General features: G+C 39.0%; 1 protein-coding gene across 3 annotated transcripts in view; it reads left to right on the forward strand.

Annotated features, from left to right (window-relative positions):
- Nucleotides 1-24,288, forward strand: part of DNAH6 (dynein axonemal heavy chain 6) — a 271,508-nt gene that overhangs the window by 82,869 nt on the left and 164,351 nt on the right. For all 3 annotated transcript variants that reach the window (XM_070379404.1, XM_070379405.1, XM_070379406.1), the window contains exons 18-29: nt 998-1,141; nt 4,275-4,487; nt 5,257-5,349; nt 8,273-8,392; nt 10,734-10,914; nt 14,212-14,308; nt 16,675-16,894; nt 20,142-20,306; nt 20,390-20,503; nt 22,600-22,725; nt 22,811-22,966; nt 23,674-23,835. In XM_070379404.1, the coding sequence (XP_070235505.1) occupies nt 998-1,141; nt 4,275-4,487; nt 5,257-5,349; nt 8,273-8,392; nt 10,734-10,914; nt 14,212-14,308; nt 16,675-16,894; nt 20,142-20,306; nt 20,390-20,503; nt 22,600-22,725; nt 22,811-22,966; nt 23,674-23,835 (1,791 nt within the window). The remainder of the gene's footprint in view (nt 1-997; nt 1,142-4,274; nt 4,488-5,256; nt 5,350-8,272; nt 8,393-10,733; nt 10,915-14,211; nt 14,309-16,674; nt 16,895-20,141; nt 20,307-20,389; nt 20,504-22,599; nt 22,726-22,810; nt 22,967-23,673; nt 23,836-24,288) is intronic.

Raw genomic sequence — 24,288 nt, forward strand, 5'->3', positions numbered from 1 at the left:
GTTTTCTTTTAGGAGTTTTAAAGTTTTGGGTCTTATATTCAGATCTTTAGTCCATTTTGAGTTATTTTTGTGTGTGATTCAATTTCGTTACTTTGTTTTTGCCTGTGGCTGTCCAATTTTCCCGACACCATTTTTTGAGGAGACTGTCCTTTCTGCATAATATATTCTTGACTCTTTTGTTGTAAATTAATTGACCATATATGTGTGGGTTTATTTCTGTTCCATTAATCTATGTGTCTGTTTTTGTGCCAGTACCATACTGTTTTGATGACTATAACTTTGGAACATAGTCTGAAATCAAGGGGTTGATCCCTCTATCTTTGTTTTTCTTTCTCAAAATTGTTTTGTCTATTCAGGGTATTTTGTGATTCCACACAAATTTTAGGATTGTTTGTTGTATTTGTGTGAAAAAAAATGCCATTGGAATTTTGATAAGGATCATATTGAATCTGTAGATTGTTTTAGGTGGTATAAACATCTTAACAATATTAATTCTTCCAATCCATGGGCATCAAATATCTTTTCATTTTTATAAATTTTCTATTGCCTTCAATCCATATGACCATCTGACATGATATGTATATGCTTACATGTTTATGTAACTGGTAAGTATATTTATAGATGCATGCATACATTGAAGTGCATGTTTAAATAAGTTACATTAAAGGGATACATAATCAAATATAATAGGAGACTACTGGGTAAGAAGTTTCTAGGTCACAAGATTAGCTATTTGTAACTTTACAATGATTGGCCCTCAGGAATAAATTACAGGGATTGCAATACTGCATTTGATGGTATGTGAGAAAAGGACATGAAAGTAATAAGCAATGCCTGGTATACTAATAGAAATCTTCATAAGTAGAGTCATTTAAAAAAGCATAAAGTTGACTTGATTGACAACATAGCTACCAGAAAATCTGAGTAAAGAAATTTTTACTATTTCAAGTTTGCCTTTTATCATATGTCTTAACTTCTTTCCCCCTAATTTTCGTAGTCCAAATTTGACTCCTTGGATCCAGAACTTCTAAATGGTCAAGTTTCTAAATATGCCAAATTTGTGACTCAATTGGAAAAAGGCTTGCCACCCAACAGTGTTGTGCCCCAGCTAAAAAGTAAGGTGGAAAAAATGAAAGAAAAGGTAAGCTTGGATGAAATTATCTCAGAAACTCCAGGTCAATCATTTATACTTGAGGCTAATGAGACCAAAGCCAGGAATTCTTCCCTGTTTAAGTTACCTTTGCAGAGAGAAGAAGCAACAGACAGATTCAGTTACTGCAGAGGCACAAACTGCATCCTTTTCCTTAGCTGGGCAAATCATGCAACTGAATAGTATGAGAATTCTAGTTGTTTCTCATCCTCACTAGCACTTGTTATCTATCAATAAGGAGTTCTTTTAAAATTTGGTTTGTTTTCAATTTTAACTATTCTAATAATGTGTAGTAATATCTCATAGTGGTGATTTACACTTTTCTAATGATTACTGATGTTGAGCATTTTTGCCCATGTCTATTTGCCATTCATTCACCTTCTTTGCTGAAAGGTCTGTCTGGCTATTAGCTCAATTTTTAATTGGCTTGTTTGTTATTAGTGAATTTTAAGACTTTTTTATACAGTCTGATATAAATCATTTTTCAAATATGTAACTTGAAAATGTTTTCCCCAGTCAGTGACTTTAGTCCCTAAATAGTGACTTTCACAGAACAACAGGCTTAAATTTGAATAAAATCCTATTAATATATTTTTTTTCTTTTACATATTACTTTTTTAGTTAGTATCTGACAACTTTTTGCCAAACCTAAAGATCACGCAAATTTTCTCTTGTATTTCCTTCTGGAAGTTTTATAGTTTTGCTTTTTTTAAATTAAGGTATATGATTTATTCTGAGCTATTTACATTTTGCATGTAGATATTCAGTTGATCCAGCACCATTATTTGAAAGGAGTATTCTTTCTCCACTGATTGTCTTTGCGTCTTTGTGAAAAATCAGCTAACTATATTTTTTAGTCTATTGCTGAATACTTTATTCTATTTTGTTGCTCTGTAAGTCTGTTCTTTCACCAGTACCACACCGTGTTGATAACTATAGCTGGAAAATCTTGAAATCGGGTAGTGTAAGTTCTTCATTGTTCTTCTTTTCACAATTTTGTCAATTCTAATTCCTTTACCTTTCCATATAAATGTTAAAATTAGCTTATCAATATGTACAACAAATTGCTTGGATTTTGGGGGAGACTGTGTTAAGTCAATAGATCATTTTGAGGAGAACTCACATCTTCACAAGATAGAATTTTCTAATCTCCTACCAGCCTATCCCTTCATTTAGTTAGGTCCTATATTTCTTTTCATTAATGTTTTGTAATTTTCAGCATACAGATTATGCACATGCTTTGTTAGATTTAAAACTATTCTTTTATCTTAAATGATACTGCTTTTATTTTTTTTTTAATTTTATTTTATTTTTAAACTTTACATAATTGTATTAGTTTTGCCAAATATCAAAATGAATCCACCACAGGTATACATGTGTTTCAAATTCTAATTGGTCATTTCTGGTAGATAGGAATACTGTTGACCTTTGTATATTGATCTTATATCCTGTAATCTTGCTAAATTCGCTTTTTAATTTTAGCTTTTGTACATTATTCAGAATTATAAACATAGAAAATTCCTTCAGCTGTGAATTGAGACAATTTTATTTCTTCACTTATAATCTATGTGTCTTCTCTTTCTTTTTCTTGCCTTCTTGCACTGGGCAGGATATTCTATACAATATTGAATAGGAGTGATGAGAGAAAACATCCTTGTCCTGTGCCTGATCTTAAAGGGGAAATGTTCAATCTCTTTTTAAGTATGATGATGTTAGTCAAACATTTTTATAGATGCCCTATATTAAGATAACAAATTTTCCTGGTTTTCTGAGAGGCTTCTTAATTTTTTATAAGATTTCTTGTTCTAAAGACTGAATTGTCTGAAATTAATATAATTATATATTAATTTGTATATATAGTATAGCTTTTTTTAGAATTTGCACGATATGACTTTCTCCATCTTTTTATTTTTAATTTTTCTGTCTTTATATTTAAAGTGGATTTCTTGAACAGTGCATAAATTGGTTCCTGATTTTTTATACAATCTGTTTTTTAAGTCTTTTAACTAACATGTTTAGACCATTCATATTTAAAGCATTATTGATGTGATTGGATTAAAAGTGCTGTCATGCTGGTTTTTAAATTTGTTTGTTGTTTCTCTTTTCCTCTTTTTTCCCTCTCTTGATTTAATTGTATATGTTTTTTATTCCATTTTATCTTCTCCATGGAATTATTGTTCACACCTGTTTTAAGCAATTTTTAGATTTTCAGTTAATCCAAATCAACCTTCAAACAATATTATACTGCTTAATGTAGAGTATAAAGACTTTATGATACCATATTCCCCATTCCTCCCTCTCTTTTATTAATGTTGTCATGTATTTTACTTTTATATGTAGTATAAACACAACATGTTGCTATTTTTGTTTTATATAGTTACATTTTAAGGAGTAAAAATGGGAAATAAAATGAAATTTATTTTACATATATTCCATTTTCAATATTCTTCATTTCTTTGTAGAGATCTAAATTTCTGACTCATAGCATTCATGCTGCCTGAAGAACTTCCTTTAATATTTCTTATTGAGTAGGTATGCTAGCAATGAGCTCCCCAAATTTTTGTCCTTACCCTTTATTTTAAATGGTATTTTCACTGGCATATAATTCTGAGTCGGCAGATTTTGTGTTTTCTTCCAGCAATGTAAAAGTATCTTCTTACTGTCTTTTTACTTGCATGTTTCTGACCACACCATAAGATAGGCTTTCTTAGGGTTCTTCCAGTCTTCTCTGTGAAACCCTCTGTGTATTTGTTGCCCCCAAGACTTCACACTCTCATGCTACCCTACACTCAGTCTTAGCAATTTATTTTTAAAATTCAGCTACATCTTCTAACTGGCTTAAATGGCAACCCAAGGTATCTCTCCTAGGTAAACAAATTCTCAGAAACTTCTTTCTGTGGAGAAAACTATGGATACCAGTGTCTCTCTAAATTTTGAGTTAGCTGGTTTTGCTGCAACCTCAATTTTCTGATGGATTCAATACAAGTCATTAATTTACAGTTTGTCCAGATTTTTCAATGTTTACATACATCAGAGGTGTTCTTTCCAGCTTTTTACATTTCCAAATTGGACTGTATTTTTTAGGATAAAAAGAATGGTGCCTCAGAGAGTGTGTGTTTTCCAGCTTCCAGTTATCATTGACCTGAGGAACCCAACTCTGAAGCCTAGACATTGGGCAGCTATTGAACAAACTGTTGATGCCACCCTAGTGGACCTTGAAGTTCCATTAACCTTGGAGAAGCTCGCTGAGTTACATGTTTTTGACTTTGGCCAAGAAATTCAGGACATTTCTGGACAGGCTTCTGGAGAAGCTGCTTTAGAAACAATTCTTAAAAAGGTAAACCTGAAAAATGTGTATTCTGAAGGTCCTGAGATATAAAGGTTTTCATATTCAGTGGGAAGATTATGAACTTTGTTTTTCAACATGGCAAGTTCCACCATCTCATTATCAGTTATCTTTCTGCTGATTCTTTACATTTATTATCATTATTATTGTTATCACCACTATACATATCTTCTTTCTGCTTAGCTTATACTCCAATAGGAACTTGATGGCAACACATTTGCATGCTTTGAATAAAGAACCATACAACAAGGAAGATCTTTTACGCCAAAATATATTATCTTTCAAAGTACATATTAGAGAAGAATAACTCTATGAAGTGCTTCAAAAGCACATTGAGAGGATTTCTCTCCTTAGGATGTTTAACCTCCTTACTCTAAAAATACACATCTACCAAGGATCTATGTAAAAAGACTTTTTTCCTTTTAATTAAGGAATAAAATGGGAAGGAATACACATTAAAGTATCACAAGTTTTCATATGTATTAATGCTCTTCAATAAAATTAAGCAAATTAGTGCCACCTAATGGAGAAGAGGATTTTAAGAGTTTTAAGGCAACCAGTGCAAAAGCAAGAAAGAAAAAAAAAGAAAAAAAAAAAAGAAAAATAAATAAAAAGTTAAAGCTGTCCTATAAAAAAAAAAAGAATTTTAAGGCCATTAGGAGATTAGAATAATTATGGAGTTTTCCATTATTTCATTCCATATTCATTTATGAACCTAATAAATGAACTGAGATATACTAAGACTTGACCAATCTCCTAGGTGGAAGATTCTTGGAAAACAACTGAATTTGTTGTCCTGCCTCACCGTGACTCCAAAGATGTGTTTATCCTGGGTGGCACAGATGATATACAGGTGGGTAAACTGGATTATTGAAACCTATGGTGAAGGTTCTTGCCAGACTTAGTCCTAAATATCCTATGGGAGATTATAATGAAGGACTGAAATACGAAAGTTGTTAGGGAGAAATCTAATTGAGAAGGCAAAATATGAATATGAATATTTGTTTAGTCATCAAGTCGTGTCCAACTCTTTTGAGACCCCATGGACAGTAGTCTGCCAGGCGCCTCTGTCCATGGGATTCCCCAGCAAGAATACTGGAGTGGGTTATCATTTCCTTCTCCAGGGGATCTTACCAGCCTAGGGATCAAACCCACGTCTCTTGTGTTGGCAGGCAGGCTCTCTACCACTGAGCCACCAGGACATGAATGCTTGTACATGAAATACTTATCAAAGTAATAGATATGGCATAAAGAATTTTTTCCTTTTAATCAAAGCATAAGATAGAAAGGAGTACACATTAAAGTATCACAAGTTTTCATATGCATTAATGCTCTTCAATAAAATTAAGCAAATTAGTGTCATCTAATAAAGGGGATGACAGAGGATGAGATGGCTGGATGGCATCACCAACTCGATGGACATGAGTTTGAGTAGACTCCGGGAGCTGGTGATGGACCGGGAGGCCCGGCATGCTGCCATACATGGGGTCGCAAAGAGTCAGACACGACTGAGCGATTGAACTGAACTGAACTGAATGGAGAAGAGGATTTTAAGAATTTAAAAGGCAATTAGGAGGAGATTAGGGTAATTATGGAGTTTCCATTACTTCATTCTATATTCATTTATCAACTATACATATATATATGAGTTAAAAGTCTTGTAGTCAGTAACTGCTGGAGAATTTGGAATAGCAAAGAGATCAGTTGTAGCTGAAGTGATCAGAGAATCCTTGCTAGACCAGCCAAGACATTCTAGACCTTAAAAATATGGGGGTTTCATATTAATAGTTGAGAATAGAAGGCACTTCAAACCATTTAAATAAGGCAAAGAAGCATGAATAAGCATTTCAGGTTTATAGCACACTAAGAAGCTAAATTCACTTGAAATTTTTGAGATTAGGAGTAGATGGTCATGTTCTATCAACAGCAAAAGAAGATAAATCTGACCCATGTGTTTGGAATATTCTTAGTGACTTAATATCCAAAGGCATATTTGTTTAGCACAGGAATATGGGGATTATGACTCAATTTAAAAAACAAATCCCACACCGGGAACTATATTCAGTATCGTGTGATAAGTCATAATAGAAAAGAATGTGAAAAAGTATATATATATATATATATATATGTATATGTATAACTGAATCACTTTGCTATATAGCTAACATTAACACAACACTGTAAATCAGTCATACTTCAATAAAATATTTTTTTAAGGCAAAGCCCCATTCTCTTAGTGTGTCCCCAAACTAGAATTGGAGATGAAATGTCTTTGCCAGGTGTAGTTTGGAAGAGCAAGACCAGACAGCATTCTGGGTGGTGAAGGGGAGAGCAGACCCAAGATGGAAATCAGTCAGTATGAGACCAGGTAATAACAGGTGATGGGGCTTCTGCTCTGAAGAAGTTTATAATTTAAATAGAACAATGAAAATTCTTTAGAAGACACGTTTTTTAAAATGTACATGTTCTGCAAGGGTTGCTGTGGGATATGGAGAAGGAGTAGGGGAAGGAGGTAGATGAAAACTTGTCTATAAACATCCAGAGCTTGACATGAATGAGCTCACTTTTCCTCTTCCTTAAGATAATTGAGGGAGAATGATGTTTCATTGGATAAAGCAGGCAGCTACTTTTTCAAGTTTTGAGCACTTTGAGAAATAAAGACCTGGATGACAAAGTGGTGTAAAGTACCAGATAACTTGTAGGGGGAGATTGAAGAAAAGGGCTGAGCTAAACAGAAATGTGTGCCATTAATAATGACAGAAATAGCCAGGATTTGACAATCAGAAGTTCCATGGTGACGCTGAAGAAAACATCATAGTGGGTTGTAAATCCTGGTGAAGGCAAGAAGGAGAGGAAGTGGTTAGGTGGGAAATAATGGGTGGGACTAAGCTTTTAATTCAGAAAGTTGGCTTTTATTTATTTATTTTTTAGCAGGATTGATTTTTATTTTATTATTTTTTAATTAATTTTATTTTATTCAGAAACTTGGCTTTTAAGTGGTTTGGGATACACACTGGGTGTGTGTGTGCTAAGTCACTTCAGTCATGTTGGACTCTGTGCAACACTATGGACCCAGGGATCGAAGCCACATCTCTTGTGTCTAACTTGAAATGGCAGGCAGGTTCTTTATCACTAGCACCACCTGGAAAGTCCCAGCATATACACACTGCTGCTGCTGCTGCTGCTAAGTCGCTTCAGTCGTGTCCGACTCTGTGCGACCCCATAGACGGCAGCTCACCAGGCTCCCCCGTCCCTGGGATTCTCCAGGCAACAACACTGGAGTGGGTTGCCATTTCCTTCTCCAATGCATGAAAGTGAAAAGTGAAAGTGAAGTTGCTCAGTCATGTCAGACTCTTAGCAACCCCATGGACTGCAGCCTACCAGGCTCCTCCGTCCATGGGATTTTCCAGGCAAGAGTACTGGAGTGGGGTGCCATTGCCTCTCCACATATACACACTACTATATATAAAATAGATAATCAACAAGGACCCTACTGTATAGCACAGGGAACTCTACTCAATATTCTGTATAACCTACATGGGAAAGAATCTGAAAAGAAATGGATATATGTATGTGTGTAATTGAATCACTTCGCTGTACACCTGAAACTAATACAACGTTGTAAATCCAACAGAAATTTCTATTCCAATATAAAATAAAAATTTTAAGGTAAAAATAAAAATAAATAAATAGACTCTCGGAGTTAAATATCTGTAATTATCTTTGAGAGCACTAACATACGATGTTGCACATACTTTCTTCACCCTTCCTGAAAGGTCCTTCTTGATGACAGCACCATCAACATTGCAACCATTGCCTCATCACGTTACGTTGGCCCACTGAAAGCTCGAGTAGATGAATGGCAGAAACAGCTTGCTTTGTTTAATCAAACACTGGTGAGTAAGGGTAATTTCAATTCACGGACTCAGAGAATTGGAAAGTCACAGGACCTTAGAAGTCATTTGTTCACTTAGGGCTAGATAGTATAGAGTTTAGATGTAAGATTCAATACTGACATTTTATTATTCTCAGAATATAAGGAGAATGCAAATACCTTGAGCTCTTCTTTATAAGACTGTACCATCAATAATTAGTTATTATTGCTGTGAAACAAAATACCACAAACGTTAGTCATATAAAACAAGATACATTTATTATCCCACAGCTTCTGTGGGTAAGGAGTTCATGGCTTAACTGGGTCTTATGTTTGAGGGTCTCACAAGGGTTCAGTCAAGATGTGGGCCAGGACTGGGTTCCCATCGGGTTCAACTAAGGGAAGATGCTGACAGATATCATTTCCTTGCAATTCCAGGACCAGGGGCTTCAGTTTCTCACTGGCTGTCAGTCAGAGGCCATCCTCAGCTCCTCCATGTTGCTCAATTTTTTTCCATGGACTTCCTCAACAAGATGACTTGTTTCATCAGTAAAGCAGGGAAGAGAAAGTCTCTAGGCAAGATGGAGGCTACAGCCTCGTGTATTTACACCTAATTGTGTACATCCTATTACCTTTACCATATTCTCCATAACTAGAAGCAAGTCGCAGGCGGCACCCACACTCAGGGGGAGAGGATCACACGAGGACATGAAGCCCCGGTCCTGGGGCCACCTTAAGGGTCTTATCACAGCAAGCTCATATTTACTGGACTAATACTGTTCCTCGAAGTCTCCGTGGTGCCCTTCCTTTCATACACACTTCCTTTTTATTTTACTGTACCTCAGATTATCCCATAATAAAACAAAGAGCCCATTTACTCTGGTCTAATTTTTTTCCCATCCAATGTCTTTCTTTGACTTCAGTTTTTTCTGTTGAATTAATTGTGTTGGGGTTCCTCTATGTTCTGGGGCTTCCCTAGTATCTCAGACAGTAAAGAATCTGCCTGCAATGCAGGAGGCAGATCCTTTGATCCCTGAGTCAGGAAGATCCCCTGGAGAAGGAAATGCCAACCCATTCCAGTGTTTTTTCCTGGAGAATTCCATGGACAGAGGAGGCTGGTGGGCTACAGTCTAGGGGGTCACGAAGAGTCAGACATGCCTGGGTGACACTTCCCTATATGTTCTAATATGAAAAGTTATCTATGACTTAATACAGGCACTAAGTAGGAAAAGACAATTTGTCTCATCTTTATTTCATAGAGACCTTTTTCAGGAATCCATCCTCTTCAATGTACACCTTATAATCTGATCCCTGAGTAACAGGGACCCTCCAGAGAATTAACTGCGTAGAAAGTATGAACCTGAAATAAACCAGGGAGTGGTTGGGATATTAGGGATTAGGCATAGCCCCCAAATCTAGAGTGAGGTGAGAGATGCTCTTTTACGGATCTCAGGGTTATGGCAAGAGGCACAGTGGAAAGGTGAGGTCTACAGACTTTAGATCTGACCCTGCACTTGTGGTTTCTTTGATTAACAGTGATCATCTCTAAGAGGAGAGACAGTATACGGTTTTCTTATTCTTCCCAGTCTTATGTCTTTGCCACATGTTCTGTTATAAGCAGGTTTTACTCTTTTAATTGAAAATGAATTATATTTCTTCTTTAAAAGGAGGGAGAGGGAAGAATATAGACATCACTGAGGCAAAGAATCTTTTTTATATATTTGGAAACAGTCACTAAACAGCTTCCCAACCCTTCAGACTCCTTGAACCATCTTGTTTCCCCCTAGAATGTCTCCTCTGGGCATTTTAATCCTCTTTATTTGGGTCCATTCTGGTTACCACACGGTAGTAGACTCATTATAACTCTACTCATACCAAAAAATGAGTTGGAATTAGGCTGAGATGAGTCTTGGATATTTTAAAGAGGTTTTATTTCAAAGGAGCTGTGAGGACATAAAGAATGAACTTATCATTATGGGGGTGGGGGCCAGGGGAGGGATAGATTGGGAGTTTGGGTTGACATGCACACACTACCGAATTTAAAATAGATAACCAACAAGGACCTACTACACAGCATAGGAAACTCATTTCAATATTCTGTAATAACCTTGATGGGAAAATAATTTGAAAAAGAATTGATGCTTCTGTTGGTTTAACTCAGTCACTTTGCCATATACCATATCATTGCTAATCAACTATGCTCCAATATAAAATAAAAAAAAATTTTAATGAAAAATTAAGGCCTGTGAGACATCGCCAAAATGTAAAAAATACAGTGAATCCTCATGTAGTTATTTTTAACATAGCTGTATATTTTCAACTTTGGGTTAAAACATTTGATAATGTCCTTATTTTTCTCCTAGGAAGAATGGCTGAACTGCCAGAGAAACTGGCTCTACCTAGAGAGTATTTTTAATGCTCCAGATATTCAAAGGCAGTTGCCTGCAGAGGCCAAGATGTTCCTTCAAGTGGACAAGTCATGGAAGGAAATCATGAGGAAGGTTAACCGGCTGCCTAACGCTCTCCGAGCAGCTACTCAACCAGGTAGAAAAGAAACACACAAAAAGACTTTACAATCATCCACAGCATTCATCACCTGTAAGATTCTAATAATATGTAGTACATTTAACCCTTGATCTAGTCAGCACTGATGACCAGGAATATTTGTAGTACCTTTGACACTCTTGCTAAGCAATGTGAATTGAACACTTGTCATTTTATTACTATTAATGTATTGTCATCGTTATCCTTCAGCTCAGTTGATAGTTTTGGCACACAAGCATCTACTTCTTTTACAGTGTGTAGCATTGGGGAATGTTTCCCCATACAGTATCACTGATGCTTCCATCTCACAATTTAGGTTACAAAACGTACATTTCCATTCAGTTGACCCATTCTTACAGACTTCTAACCATACAAATTTCCACACTTTAAGTAATTCATTATAACCACTTACGAATAATGCCACTAAAGTAATTCTAATCTCAGGGTTGAAATGTGTTTTATTTATTTTTTAGTTGACTTTTATTGGAGTATAGTTGATTTTTAATATTGTGTTAGTTTCAGGTATACAGCAAAGTGAATCAGTTATACATATACATATATTCACTCTTTTTAAAATTCTTTTCCCATATAGGTCATTATAAAGTATTGAATAGAGTCCCCAGTGTTTTACAGTTGAGATGTGTTTTAATAAGTTCTGTTTCTAGGGATGTAGAATCAAAATCTTTCGGGGTACACATACTGAGTGATTGAACTTTATGTTTTCTATTAAAGCCTCAGCTCAACAACTTGTTGTTCTGTAAATGGCAGCACATGGTCTGTCATGGTGATAATCCCAGAGAGCTTCCTTCAGGCAGAAGCAGCTGCTGGGCTGTGGTCTCTGCCCAAAGACTCTTACAGAAATAGACAGGGAAAACTCTATGGGATGATAGAATTGAAAACCTTAAAACTTTGGGGCTTCCAGCGGCTCCCCATAGTCCTTGGTTCCTAGTCCCCTTTCAGCCACAACTGTTATCACCCCAGTCTGTGTTTCTGCCATCACATCTGCCTCTCTACCTCTTATAAAGACCCTGTGATTACACTGGGCCCACCGCATGATCCATGATAATCTCCCCATCCTGTGATCCATAATGTAATCACATCTGCCAGGTGCCTTTTCCCATAAAAACTAACAAATTCTCAAGTTCTGGAGATTAAAACATGGATATCTCTGAAAGACCTTTTATCGTGTCTAGCACCCCCCACTCAATGTGCATATTCAAACCTTTAGCTGCAATAATATTAATGTGTCTTACTGCAGAGTGCTGCCCCAGTCCCTACTGGATTTTTGTTGTATAACTTTTGGAATTAAAAAAAAAAGATTTCAAAAATACATTTAGTCCCAGGGATTTCAGATACAGAAGTGTGGAGAGATATATATATATATATTTTCTGGTGGCTCAGATGGTAAAGAATCTGCCTGCAATGCAGGAGACCTGGGTTCAATTCCTGGGTCAGGGAGATCCCCTGGAGAAGGGAATGGCAATCCACTCCAGTATTCTTGCCTGGAGAATCCCATAGACAGAGGAGCCTGGTGGGTTACAGTCCATTGAGTCACAAAGAGTCAAATACGACTAAGCGACTTACACTCTCATATATACATATATATATATATATATATATATATAAAATTTTCAGATGATGATAAAGCTGTGAAGAAAAATTAAATAGGGTAATGTGGCAAGTGGAGAAGGCAGTGGCAACCCACTCCAGTACTCTTGCCTGGAAAATCCCATGGACGGAGGAGCCTGGTAGGCTGCAGTCCATGGGATCACGAAGAGTCGGACACGACTCAGCGACTTCATTTTCACTTTTCACTTTCATGCATTGGAGAAGGAAATGGCAACCCACTCCAGTGTTCTTGCCTGGAGAATCCCAGGGACGGCGGAGCCTGGTGGGCTGCTGTCTATGGGGTCGCACAGAGTCGGGCACAACTGAAGCAACTTAGCAGCAGCAGCAGCAATATGGCAAAAGAATAGGCGGGGGCTGCTGTGTATGTGTGTGTGTTGAAAGGATATTTTGATAAAGTGACTACTTTTGAGTAGAAATCTGCAAGAATGAAGGAATGAAATATGTTTGTGGCTATAAGGGAGTATTGCTAACATCAAAGAGAACAAAGGTAGAGACCCTGCAGTAAAAGCACGCTTAGCGTGTACTCCTGTCAGCAAGGAAGCCAGAGCAGGGTGGAGAGCAGCGCATAGGAGAGGGCTTAGGAATGAGACCAGAGAGGTAAGTGTGCTTGGATAGTGAGTTAGGGATTGGACTGGGGGCTTCCCTAGTGGCTCAGAGATTAAAGCATCTGCCTGCAATGTGGGAGACCTCGGTTCAATCCCTGGGTCAGGAAGACTCCCTGGAGAAGGAAGTGGCAACCCACTCCAGTATTCTTGCCTGGAGAATCCCATGGACGGAGGAGCCTGGTGGGCTACAGTCCATGGGGTCACAAAGAGTCAGACACGACTGAGCGACTTCACTTTCACTTTCACTTTCTTTTCACTGATCACATAGAGCCTTGGAGACCGTGGAAAAGACTGGATTTGATTCTTGAACAGGTATGGAAGTCAGGTAGTGTGACAGGCACCAAAACATCAATGTCAAGTGAGACATGAATCTTGCTTCTTAAGGTGCTACTGTTTAGTGATGAAGAAATAGGGTGCGATTGCCACAATTTCAGCATCTAAAGATGGCAGAAGAAATAGAAGACACGAGTAAGGAAGTGACAAAGAAAATGTAGCGTTTAGAGAATGGCTTTGTTTGGAGGGTCAAGAGGAGGCAGTTGTTTGGCTTTAGTTTGTGCACCCCTAATCCCCAAAAGTGAATGATGCCGGATAAAAAGGTTTCAAATTAAATGCTTGTTCTTCAGTGGCAGATATTAAAATTAATGTCATCATTAAGGGATAGACTTGGAGCTTGGAGTTGGTAGACGCAAAGTATTACACTTAGAATGGATAAACAACAAGGTCCTAATGTATAGCATAGGGAACTATACTCAGTATCCTGGGGTAAGCAATAATGGAAATGAAGATAAAGGAATGTATATATGTGTATAACTGAGTGATTTTGCTATACAGCAGAGATTATCACAGCATTGTAAGTCAACTATACTTCAATTAAAAAATAGAATAAGATAGATGCTGAAAAAAATACTTAACACTCTTAACCAACCTTCCCAAATTTTAATTTATTAGACCATTCTTTTACCAAATAAAACCAAAGCTTTTAAAAAAGTTAATATCATATTTAAAATTATATTCTCTATTTATTTCAACAAGACTTTACCAATACCTTTTTTTCAATGAACAGGGCTTCTGGAGACTTTTCAAAATAATAATGCATTACTTGACCAAATTCAGAAGTGTCTAGAGGCATATTTAGAATCAAAAAGAGTTATCTTTCCAAGGTAAGTTTATAAAGCTACCAACAACATTTTTAGTAGCTGAGTTTCCATGAATTTGTGAAGATATACTTTAAAACAAACCATAACCTCAAAACATCAGGGGACCAAAAAGGGAAGCAGGAAATATATTTCATAATAGCAATGTAGCTCTTGTCAAGGATAAAGATACAGTGTTTGGTTTAAGTGGGTAGGTGCTGGAAGAAATCTTGATCACAGCACCGTTTCACTGCTGGGTGTGTATGTGTGCACCTGCATGAGTGCATGTGTCCATGGATGTATCTGTAAAAAGTTAGAGACCTTTGTTGCCTGAGCTGATTTCTTTAGGCTAATTGATGGCCTAAGAGGGTCACTGTAGAAGTCATCTAAAAGGTCATTTCACAAATTCCAAATGAAATTTTTTACTCATCCATTCATTCTAGAAACATACCAAATGTTTTGCTCAGTGTTAAAGATATAAGAAGAAAAGGCCAGATCCCTGCTCTAATGGCGCTCGTGGTTAGCACGTGGACAGTCATGTAAATAAACCATTTCAGTGCAATTATATACGAACAGACTATGACTACCTGATGATCACAAGAGCTCCAGACTTCATTCACTGGGGCACATTGTACCGTAACATAGACAATATCACAAAACGTTCATCTTCTGTGGATTTTTCCTGTTAGCTATAAAAGAAATGGCTGGTAAGTTCTGTCCAAGTCAGCCAGTGTTACATGCTTATGTTGGTTATTTGGTTAAGAGGGTTTGTTGCTGGGTACCACTCCAGGGTATGTATATACACGAGACATCCAAGATCTGGAAGATTTGATTGAGTTCAACAGATTCAGGCAACACAGGAAAAGATAGAGGAATAGGTTTGAGATGTGCCTTTTATTTCACTCTTAAAGCAGTGGCTCCCAGCTTGGGTCTCCCCAGTGTAGAGAAAATCTGTACACTACTTCTGATATTTAAAGAAACCTGGACACAAATTTACCTGTGATAATGCTGAACACCAAAAGCATCAGCTTTTGTTTTTTCCTTTTGTTTAGAATTATGTCAACTAGGCCTGCAGTGTTTATTAGGTCAAGAGGCTCTGTGCACCATTGATTTCACTTTCCAAGCCTTAAGAAAGACATGTTATGAACCATATGAATTAGTTCCTGGGGCCACAAGTTAGGTCCTGGGGACACAAGAGGAATGCAGCATGGTTCCTGCTTTGTCAGGGTTCATAGTCCAATCTTGACAGTTGTCTGTTTCATTAGTTGAAAAGGGAGATGAATTATTCTGTATCTGGTAGGACTGATAGAGTGCAACCCCAAAACATCTTTATTTCTAAAGACTACCTCTGCATTCCCTACAAGGGGCTAGTTTCTTCCTGCTCAGAATCTTAAGCAGACCTCATGAATTTTCTGGCCATTCTCAGATAATAATGCCAAAAAATCTCTTGTTGTCTTAACCCACTAAACAATCTGTAATCATCGAAACTCTGAAATTCTTTCAAAGTGAAAACATCTCCCTTCTCTGGCCCAGGCCTGTTGCAAAGCTGAAGCCTTTAGTGATGATAAGGATGTATAATGGCCAACCCTCCCTACTTCCTATTAGGTTTCTGGGATCTCCAGGTTTGGGGCAGGGAAGGGAGGAGAGGCAGTACAGCAGGAGAAATCTGAGTTGGCTGGTACCCAACTGGCCCCCTCTCTCACATGGGGCCTTCCATGAGCTCATGGGATGACTCCAGTCCTGAGGGATCTCTCATAGGCAGTTTCCTCCATAGGAGTAAAGTGTCTTCTCCAGCCAGACCCTCATCCCTCTCTCTCATCCCTCAGCATCCAGGTATGCCCCTTCTCCAGGTTTTTTTTTTTTTTCCATAGAATATCTTCATGCCTTCAAATGGCCCTGTTGGGCATCTAAGAAAATCCCTTGCCAGCTCACATCAGCACAGCCCACATGTGTGTAGTCACAGAATCAAATAAGTTTCCAGCAACCACACATTCATTTAGTCAACAAATTATGTATTGAATACCAGGTATATATGAGGTACAAGGCTGAATTCCAGGGAAAACAAATAATATACCTTCACTTTAGGAGCTCAAAGCCAAGTAACAGACATGTGACCAAATCAGTATCATACAAGTGCTAGCATTTTTACAAATTTTATGAAAAATCTCTACCTTTTATGTACCAGGCACTAACTCCAGACGCTTGAGATGCAGCCACACTAATCTTTATAATAATCATATTTAGAGATGTGTGGCTTCCCCAGAAACCTAAAACCAATAGGTCCAGGAAATCAGTGGATGGGGAAGAGATGTGGGCAAGGGATTCATCTATCATGCCTATATAAGGTTTTGCTTCAATTTCAAGTTACATTTTAAGTATATTCTTTAATCTAGATTTTACTTCTTGTCAAATGATGAGCTCTTGGAGATTTTGGCCCAGACACGAAATCCCCAAGCTGTGCAGCCTCACTTAAGGAAATGCTTCGACTCCATTTCAAAGCTTGAATTTGCTCTCCTGCCTCCTACTGAGGGAAAAATTCCTGGAATGGATGCAGAGCCAGAAAAGGTTTACACTAATGATATTTTAGCGATGCTATCACCAGAGGGAGAAAGGGTAAGGTATTCTTGTTAATAATTCTTTATGGGTAAACTTGGTTACTCTTCCAGGGTTGGAGAATGGAGATTGTACTCATCAGCATGCTAAGCATTCACAAAGTGCTACATGCCCTGGTCTTGGGCTGGCTCAACAATTTCAAAAATAACCATGATTAAATTCTTGCCCTCAAAGAATTCAAAGTCCAGCAGAGACATAGTCAAACAACTGAAAAGTCCCATACTAAATGTAATAACAGAGGTGTGTGCTCTGTTCTTGGAAACAGGGTGGAAAGAACTGGAGCCAAGTCTTAACTCTCCACAAGGAGCAAAGGAGTAGCCTAGATAAGAGCTGGTTCTACTGCCTGGTCACCTGGATTCCACTCCCAATCTTTAATCTCAGCTATAAAATGAGGATTAGTAATAGTGCCCAAATGAGTTGCTGGGGATTTTTCAGGTGTTCCTGTATGTACATTACTTTAGAATAGTACCAAGCGGGTGCTATGAAGTATTAGTTGTCACTGTTTGACTGCAGTGTCTCCTAGGCTCTGCACAGTACCTGGAATACAGTAGGCATCAACCAAGTGAATGCACTAGCAGACTATGGGGAACCAAGTGACATCACAGAGGAGAATCACACACAGACAGACACACACACAGAGGCAGCCAAGGAAGATGGAGAGCAGACAAGTCACTCAGGGAAATGCCAAGGATTTTAGTCCAATTAGAACACAGTAGTATATCTATGGGATCAGTAAGAACCCATAGGCATTTTACTTGTACTATACAGACACCCCAATGTTCATAGCAGCATTGTTTACAATAGCCAAGACATGGATGCAAACTAAGTGCCCACCAACAGATGGATAGTTAAGAAGATGTGAATATATATGTATATATATCGTTGTTGTTGTTCAGTTGCCAAGTCCAGTCCAACTCTTTGTGACCCCATGGACTGCAGCACATCAGGCCTCCCAGTTCCTCAACATATCCTAGAGTTTGCCCAAGTTCATGTCCATTGCATCAGTAATGCCATTCAGAGTAATGGGATATTACTCATCCATAAAAAAGTATAAAACTTTACCATTTGCAACAATATACGTGGACCTGGAGGGTTTTATGCCAAGGGAAATAAACAAAGACAAATATTGTATATTTTCCCTTAATAGGGGATCTAAAAAATAATACAAACTAGTAAATATAACAAAACAGAAACAGATTCACATATATAGAAAACAAATTAGTTACTAGTGGGAAGAGTCAAGGAGGGTAGGGTATTATAGGGGTAGGGGATTAAGAGATACACACTACTAATACCACATATAAAATAAATAAACAACAAGGAAATATTGTACAGCACAGGGCAGTATAACCACTAAAGTAATAACTTTAAATGAAGTAGAATCTATAAAAATATTGAATCATTATGTTGTATTCCTGAAACTTATAGAATATTGTAAATCAAGTAGACCTCAATAAATTTTTTTACTTGACCTAAATTGATTCTCTGGCAAAAGACTTTGCTCATCACTAGTGCAGATTAAAGAGGAAAGACCCCTAAATCTGCCAGGATTTAGGGAAGACAGGACATGTAAAGCGAGGGTAGAAGAAGTGAGCAGATTCTGGAGCCCAGATAAGCAAGGCAGTCAACCCACTCCAGTACTCTTGCCTGGAAAATCCCATGGACGGAGGAACCTGGTAGGCTGCAGTCCATGGGATCAAGAAGAGTCGGACACTACTGAGCGACTTCACTTTCACTTTTCACTTTCATGCACTGGAGAAGGAAATGGCAACCCACTCCAGTGTTCTTGCCTGGAGAATCCCAGGGATGGTGGAGCCTGGTGGGCTGCTGTCTACGGGGTCACACAGAGTCGGACACAACTGAAGCGACTTAGCAACAGCAGCAGTAGCAGCAGCAGCAGGTCATTGAAAGTCCAAGAAATAAATGTGAAAAGGACTGAAAAGTGTCAATTGGAGTGAACAATTGGGAGAACACTGGTTACTTTAGGGGCTTCCCAGGTGGCTCAGTGGTAAAGAATCCACCTGCCAATGCAGGAGACGCAGATTTGATCCCTGGATTGGGAAGATACCCTGGAGTAGGAAATAGCAACCCACTCCAGTATGCTTGCCTAGAAAATTCCATGGACAGAGAAGTCTGGCAGGCTGCAGTCTGCTTGGGTCCAAAGAGTCAGACACTACTGAGCACGCACCCACCTGATCACCTTAATAACCTGACCAGGTTTAGAGGAATGGTTGGAGCCAAAAATCATATGGCAGCAGGTAGGCAAAGAAAGTGGAGGAATTCGTTTAGCACACATAAACTCTTCTTTGGGCTTTCCTGGTAGATCAGACAGTAAAAAGTCTGCCTGCAATGCAGACCATATTCCATCCCTGGGTCAGGAAGATCCCCTGGAGGAGGGCATGGCAAGCCACTCCAGTATTCTTACCTGGAGAATTCCAAAGACAGAGGAGCCTTGTGGGTAAGATACAACTGAGCAAAGAGTTGGACACAACTGAGTGACACACATATACACACACACACACGGCTCCTCTTTCCACACAACTGAGTCACACACACACACACGGCTCCTCTTTCCACACAACTGAGTCACACACACACACACACACACACACAGCTCCTCTTTCCAAGAGGTGGCCCCAAAGGGAAGCCGTGAAATAACCCACTAAGTATAGATGGGTAGCGGAGAAGGCAATGGCACCCCACTCCAGTACTCTTGCCTGAAAAATTCCATGGATGGAGGAGCTTGGTAGGCTGCAGTCCCATGGGATCGCGAAGAGTCGGACATGACTGAGCAACTTCACTTTCACTTTTCACTTTCATGCATTGGAGGAGGAAATGGCAACCCACTCCAGTGTTCTTGCCTGGAGAATCCCAGGGACCGGGGAGCCTGGTGAGCTGCGGTCTATGGGGTCGCACGGAGTCAGACACAACTGAAGTGACTTAGCAGCAGCAGCAGAGGTGGGTAGGTACTTCCCTAGAGGTTCCTTAGCTAACACTCCATGCTCCCAATGCAGGGGGCCTGAGTTTGATCGCTGGTCAGGGAACTAGATCCCACGTGCCACAACTAAAAATTCTGCATGAGGCATAGCCAAACAATTTTTTTTTTTTTTAAGTATAAGTGGGTAAAGTGAGAGTGGAATATCAATAGAAAGTTTCAGTGTCTGTGGCCACGCTGCCGTGTTTACCGAGCTCAGGATTCTTTTAGGGATGTATGGAGGATGTTATCACCTCTCTGATTACCTCCCAGGTGAGCCTGGGGAAAGGCCTAAAGGCTCGAGGCAACGTGGAGGAGTGGCTGGGCAAAGTGGAGGAAGCCATGTTCACGTCTCTGCGCCGCCTGTGCAAAGCCGCCATCGCGGACTATCTGGGGAAACAGAGAACAGTGTGGGTGGTCGCAGGCCACCCTTCTCAGGTAACAGGCCCCTTTCAGTCTCCGCCTCTGCATCTTACTCGGCTGAGAGGAAGCCCACACTGAAGGAGGGTGTTTCCCTGCAGGTGATCCTGACCGTTTCTCAAATCATGTGGTGCCGCGATTTGACGGAGTGTTTGGAAAAAGAAGAGGGGAATCACTTAGAGGCCCTGGAAGATTTTGAAAAAGTGAACTTTGAGGTGAGATTACGAGCAGGTCAATATCAGACGTATCGCTGGGCAAGATGGTCCCAGTGGCTCTTATGGGCGTGGTTGATACAAGTTCATTACTTCAGAAATTGTAAGGCTCTTCTCCTAAGGATAAAACAGTGACAGGTTACTAAAATCTTTCTGCATCTTTCTAATATCGACGAGAGAAGTCATAAACATTACTTAACTAAATGATTAGCCTCCGTTTTGTAAATCATAGAAATCATGAAGTGTCATTACATCATTATGTCACATAAAAAAATGTTTCTGAAGGCCTATAATCTGTATTTTAATCAAGGATCACAGAATGAATTGTAAAAGGCTCTATTTCAACTATGTATGAAATAAATATATATTAATTAATAAAACTGAATGGCTTTTAACTGTTTAAAAAAAATTTGTAAGGCTCTGAGATGACATCCAAAGATTTGGGGTGCTCACAAAAACTGTCTCTGTTCAAGTTTTCTCAGCAATACTCCCTTGATGTTTGCATAGTATTTATGTGTGTGGTCAGTCGCATAGTCGTGTCTGACTCCTTGTGAACCCATGGACTGCAGCTGTCCAGGCTCCTCTGTCCATGGGGATTCTCCAGGCAAGAATACCAGAGTGGGTTGCCATGCCCTCCTCCAGGTGATCTTCCCAACCCAGGGATCAAACCCAGGTCTCCCGCATTGCCATATTTATATGAATACTTTTAACAATAGAAGGAAAAAAAGAAATTCAAAAGGAAAAATGTCAGGATTATCAGGGTTTGCCACCTTTAAGGAGAAATGGTATACTGGATCCTGATGTCTCTCCCAGAAGTTGATTTGATCCAGGAAAACCACAGGATTTGTGCCATTTCTGTTCTTCAGCCCAACACTTGCTTTTCTACTGTTTTATAGAACCCTTAGGCAATGATAAGTAAAGCCATAAGATTGAATTAATCAAATAGCATTCTACACAAATTTTTGAGCTATCCTTAAAAATTGCAGCTTACAGCGGGGCCAGATCTTCAACTCCAAATCCAATTCTACTTCCAAGCAATGTTGCATTTTTAAAGACTCACCCTTAGGGGAATTTTCTGGTGCTCCAGTGGTTAGGACTCTGCTCTTGCACTGCAGAGGGCACGGCTTTGATTCCTCGTTGGGGAACTGAGATCCTGCATTCTGCATGGCATGGCCAAAATAATTTTTTTTAGAAAATCACACTTAAATCAGAAAAAGGAGGAAACAGCTTCCTTGAAATAAAACTCTCTTAGAAGGTTCTCAATAGAATTTCACCTCAGAGAGCTCCAGAGAGAAGACTCACTAAGGAAAGTCCCACTGATCTCTTTACAGAGGTGACCCTTGATCAGGATCAGCCTGAGTGAAAATTCAGCCAGTCAAGGTTTTCAGAGTCACTGCCCTTCTTTGAAAAAGATTTAATGAGTTAACATGAATGCTTTTGGTTAATCAGCCATTGGCTTGGTTAAAATGCCTGAGTTTTATGAATATCCAAAAATAAAAGAACCTAGCCCTATAAATGAGAAGCACTACCTTAATCATTTAATTTTTGAGGAGAACAGTCTTCTCTGGAGACATCATCACAGGATGGTTAAGAGCTTTCCTCAAGGCAAATGTCTACCTGAGTCTCATTTTTGCCACTTTATTGACTGTGACGGCCACCAGTTTACTTACGCTCTCTGACCTTCAGTTTCCTCTCACGTGAAATGGGGGTAAATCTAGTATGTATTTCATAGAAGTCTTATTGGAATCAAAAAAGTTAAATTGTTGTAGTATTTGGTCACAGAATTACAGACTTTTATGAAATTTGGAATTGCCATTTGTCAAAACTGTTTAATTTTTTAAATATTAATAAATTTGTCATCTTTATTTTATTTTATGTTATATTTTCTTGGCCATGCCACATGACATATGGGATCTTAGTTCCCCAACCGGGGATTGAACCTGTGCCCCTTGCATTGGAATCCCAGAATCTATCTAATTTTATAGATACTTAGTTTTATAGATAATTCTGGCAAATATCTATTCCAAACCTAGTAGTAAAAAGATATACATGTAAACTGGTTTTTGAAAATTAATGATCATATTTTTTTTCATTTGTAGAGATTAAATGCCCTGGCTGCAATAGTCCGAGGCATCCTTCCTAAATTACACAGAAACATCATAACTGCCTTAATTACTATTGATGTACATGCAAGAGACATAGTCACTGAACTTGTTCAAGCCAAGGTAATTGTTTCATTCAAATAAAATCATATGTTTCTTTCTAAAATGAATGCATCTACCAAGTGTATCATTGTCATCACTTCTGCAGGTGCAGGTAGTTGACTCCTTTGACTGGCAGAGACAGCTGCGCTATTACTGGGATGTAGACCTGGACAATTGTGTGGCGAGGATGGCGCTCTCTCAGTACACCTATGGCTATGAGTATTTAGGTGCATGCCCGAGATTAGTTATTACTCCTCTCACGGTAAGTTACTGACCGTTAGGTTCATGACTGTTTTTTTTCCCCATCATAATAGTTCTGAAACATTTCTAAGATTAAACCTTGAAAGAATTTGCTGTGAATACATCTTCATATCGCAGAGATTTATTTACTCTATTTGATCGTGTGCCTGAATTTTTTAGTATGTTTCAGTTGCTGTAGAACCTTTCATGAGTGAAGTAAGTCAGAAAGAGAAAAACAAATATTACATATTAATGAACATATATAGCATCTAGAAGAAAATGGTACCAATGAACCTACTTGCAGGGCAGGAATAGAGAAGCAGATGTAGAGAATGGACTTGTGAACACAGGGAGGGAAGAAAGGGTGGGATGAATTGAGAAAGTAGCATTGACGTACATTTTACTGAGTGTAAAACAGATAGCTAGTGGGAAGCTGCTGTATAGCACAGGGAACTCAGCTTGTTGCTCTGTGATGATCTAGATGGGGAGGGGCGGGATGAGGAGGCAGGTGAGAGGGAGGCTCAAGAAGGAGGAGATATGTATATATATAGTTATGAGTAATTCACATTGTTGTACAGCAGAAACCAACACGACATTGTAAAGCAATTATCCTCCACTTAAAAATATATTTTAAAAAATAAATAACAACCCTCCTGCTATAGAAAGTACTTACAAATTTGTGGCCAGTGTCAGTTCCCTTCAATAATGACAATTTATCCTTTTCTTCAGGATCGCTGCTACCTTTGCCTCATGGGGGCTTTGCAGCTGGACCTGGGAGGTGCACCAGCCGGTCCTGCTGGAACTGGGAAAACAGAGACCACCAAAGACCTTGCAAAAGCCCTTGCCATCCAGTGTGTGGTCTTTAACTGCTCTGATGGTTTGGACTACAAGGTACAGTCTTGGTGTATAAACGCTAACATTAAGTGCTTCATTGTGGCTTTCTCTGTTTGCACTGTGACACAGAAAAAGAAGGAGAAAAAGGGGTGATGGCAAACTGGGGAAAACTGGTGGGGCCAGAAGGAGGTCCAACCAGTCCATTCTAAAGGAGATCAGTCCTGGGTGTTCATTGGAAGGACTGATGCTAAAGCTGAAACTCCAATACTTTGGCCACCTCATGCAAAGAGTTGACTCATTGGAAAAGACTCTGATGCTGGGAGGGCTTGGGGGCAGGAGGAGAAGGGGACGACAGAGAATGAGATGGCTGGATGGCATCACCGACTCGATGGACGTGAGTTTGAGTGAACTCTGGGAGTTGGTGATGAACAGGGAGGTCTGGCGTGCTGCAATTCATGGGGTCGCAAAGAGTCGGACACGACTGAGCAACTGAACTGAACTGAGTGGGGC

The sequence above is a fragment of the Bos mutus genome, chromosome 11 (genome assembly GCF_027580195.1).
Source record: "Bos mutus isolate GX-2022 chromosome 11, NWIPB_WYAK_1.1, whole genome shotgun sequence".
NCBI classification, from domain to species: Eukaryota; Metazoa; Chordata; class Mammalia; order Artiodactyla; family Bovidae; genus Bos; species Bos mutus.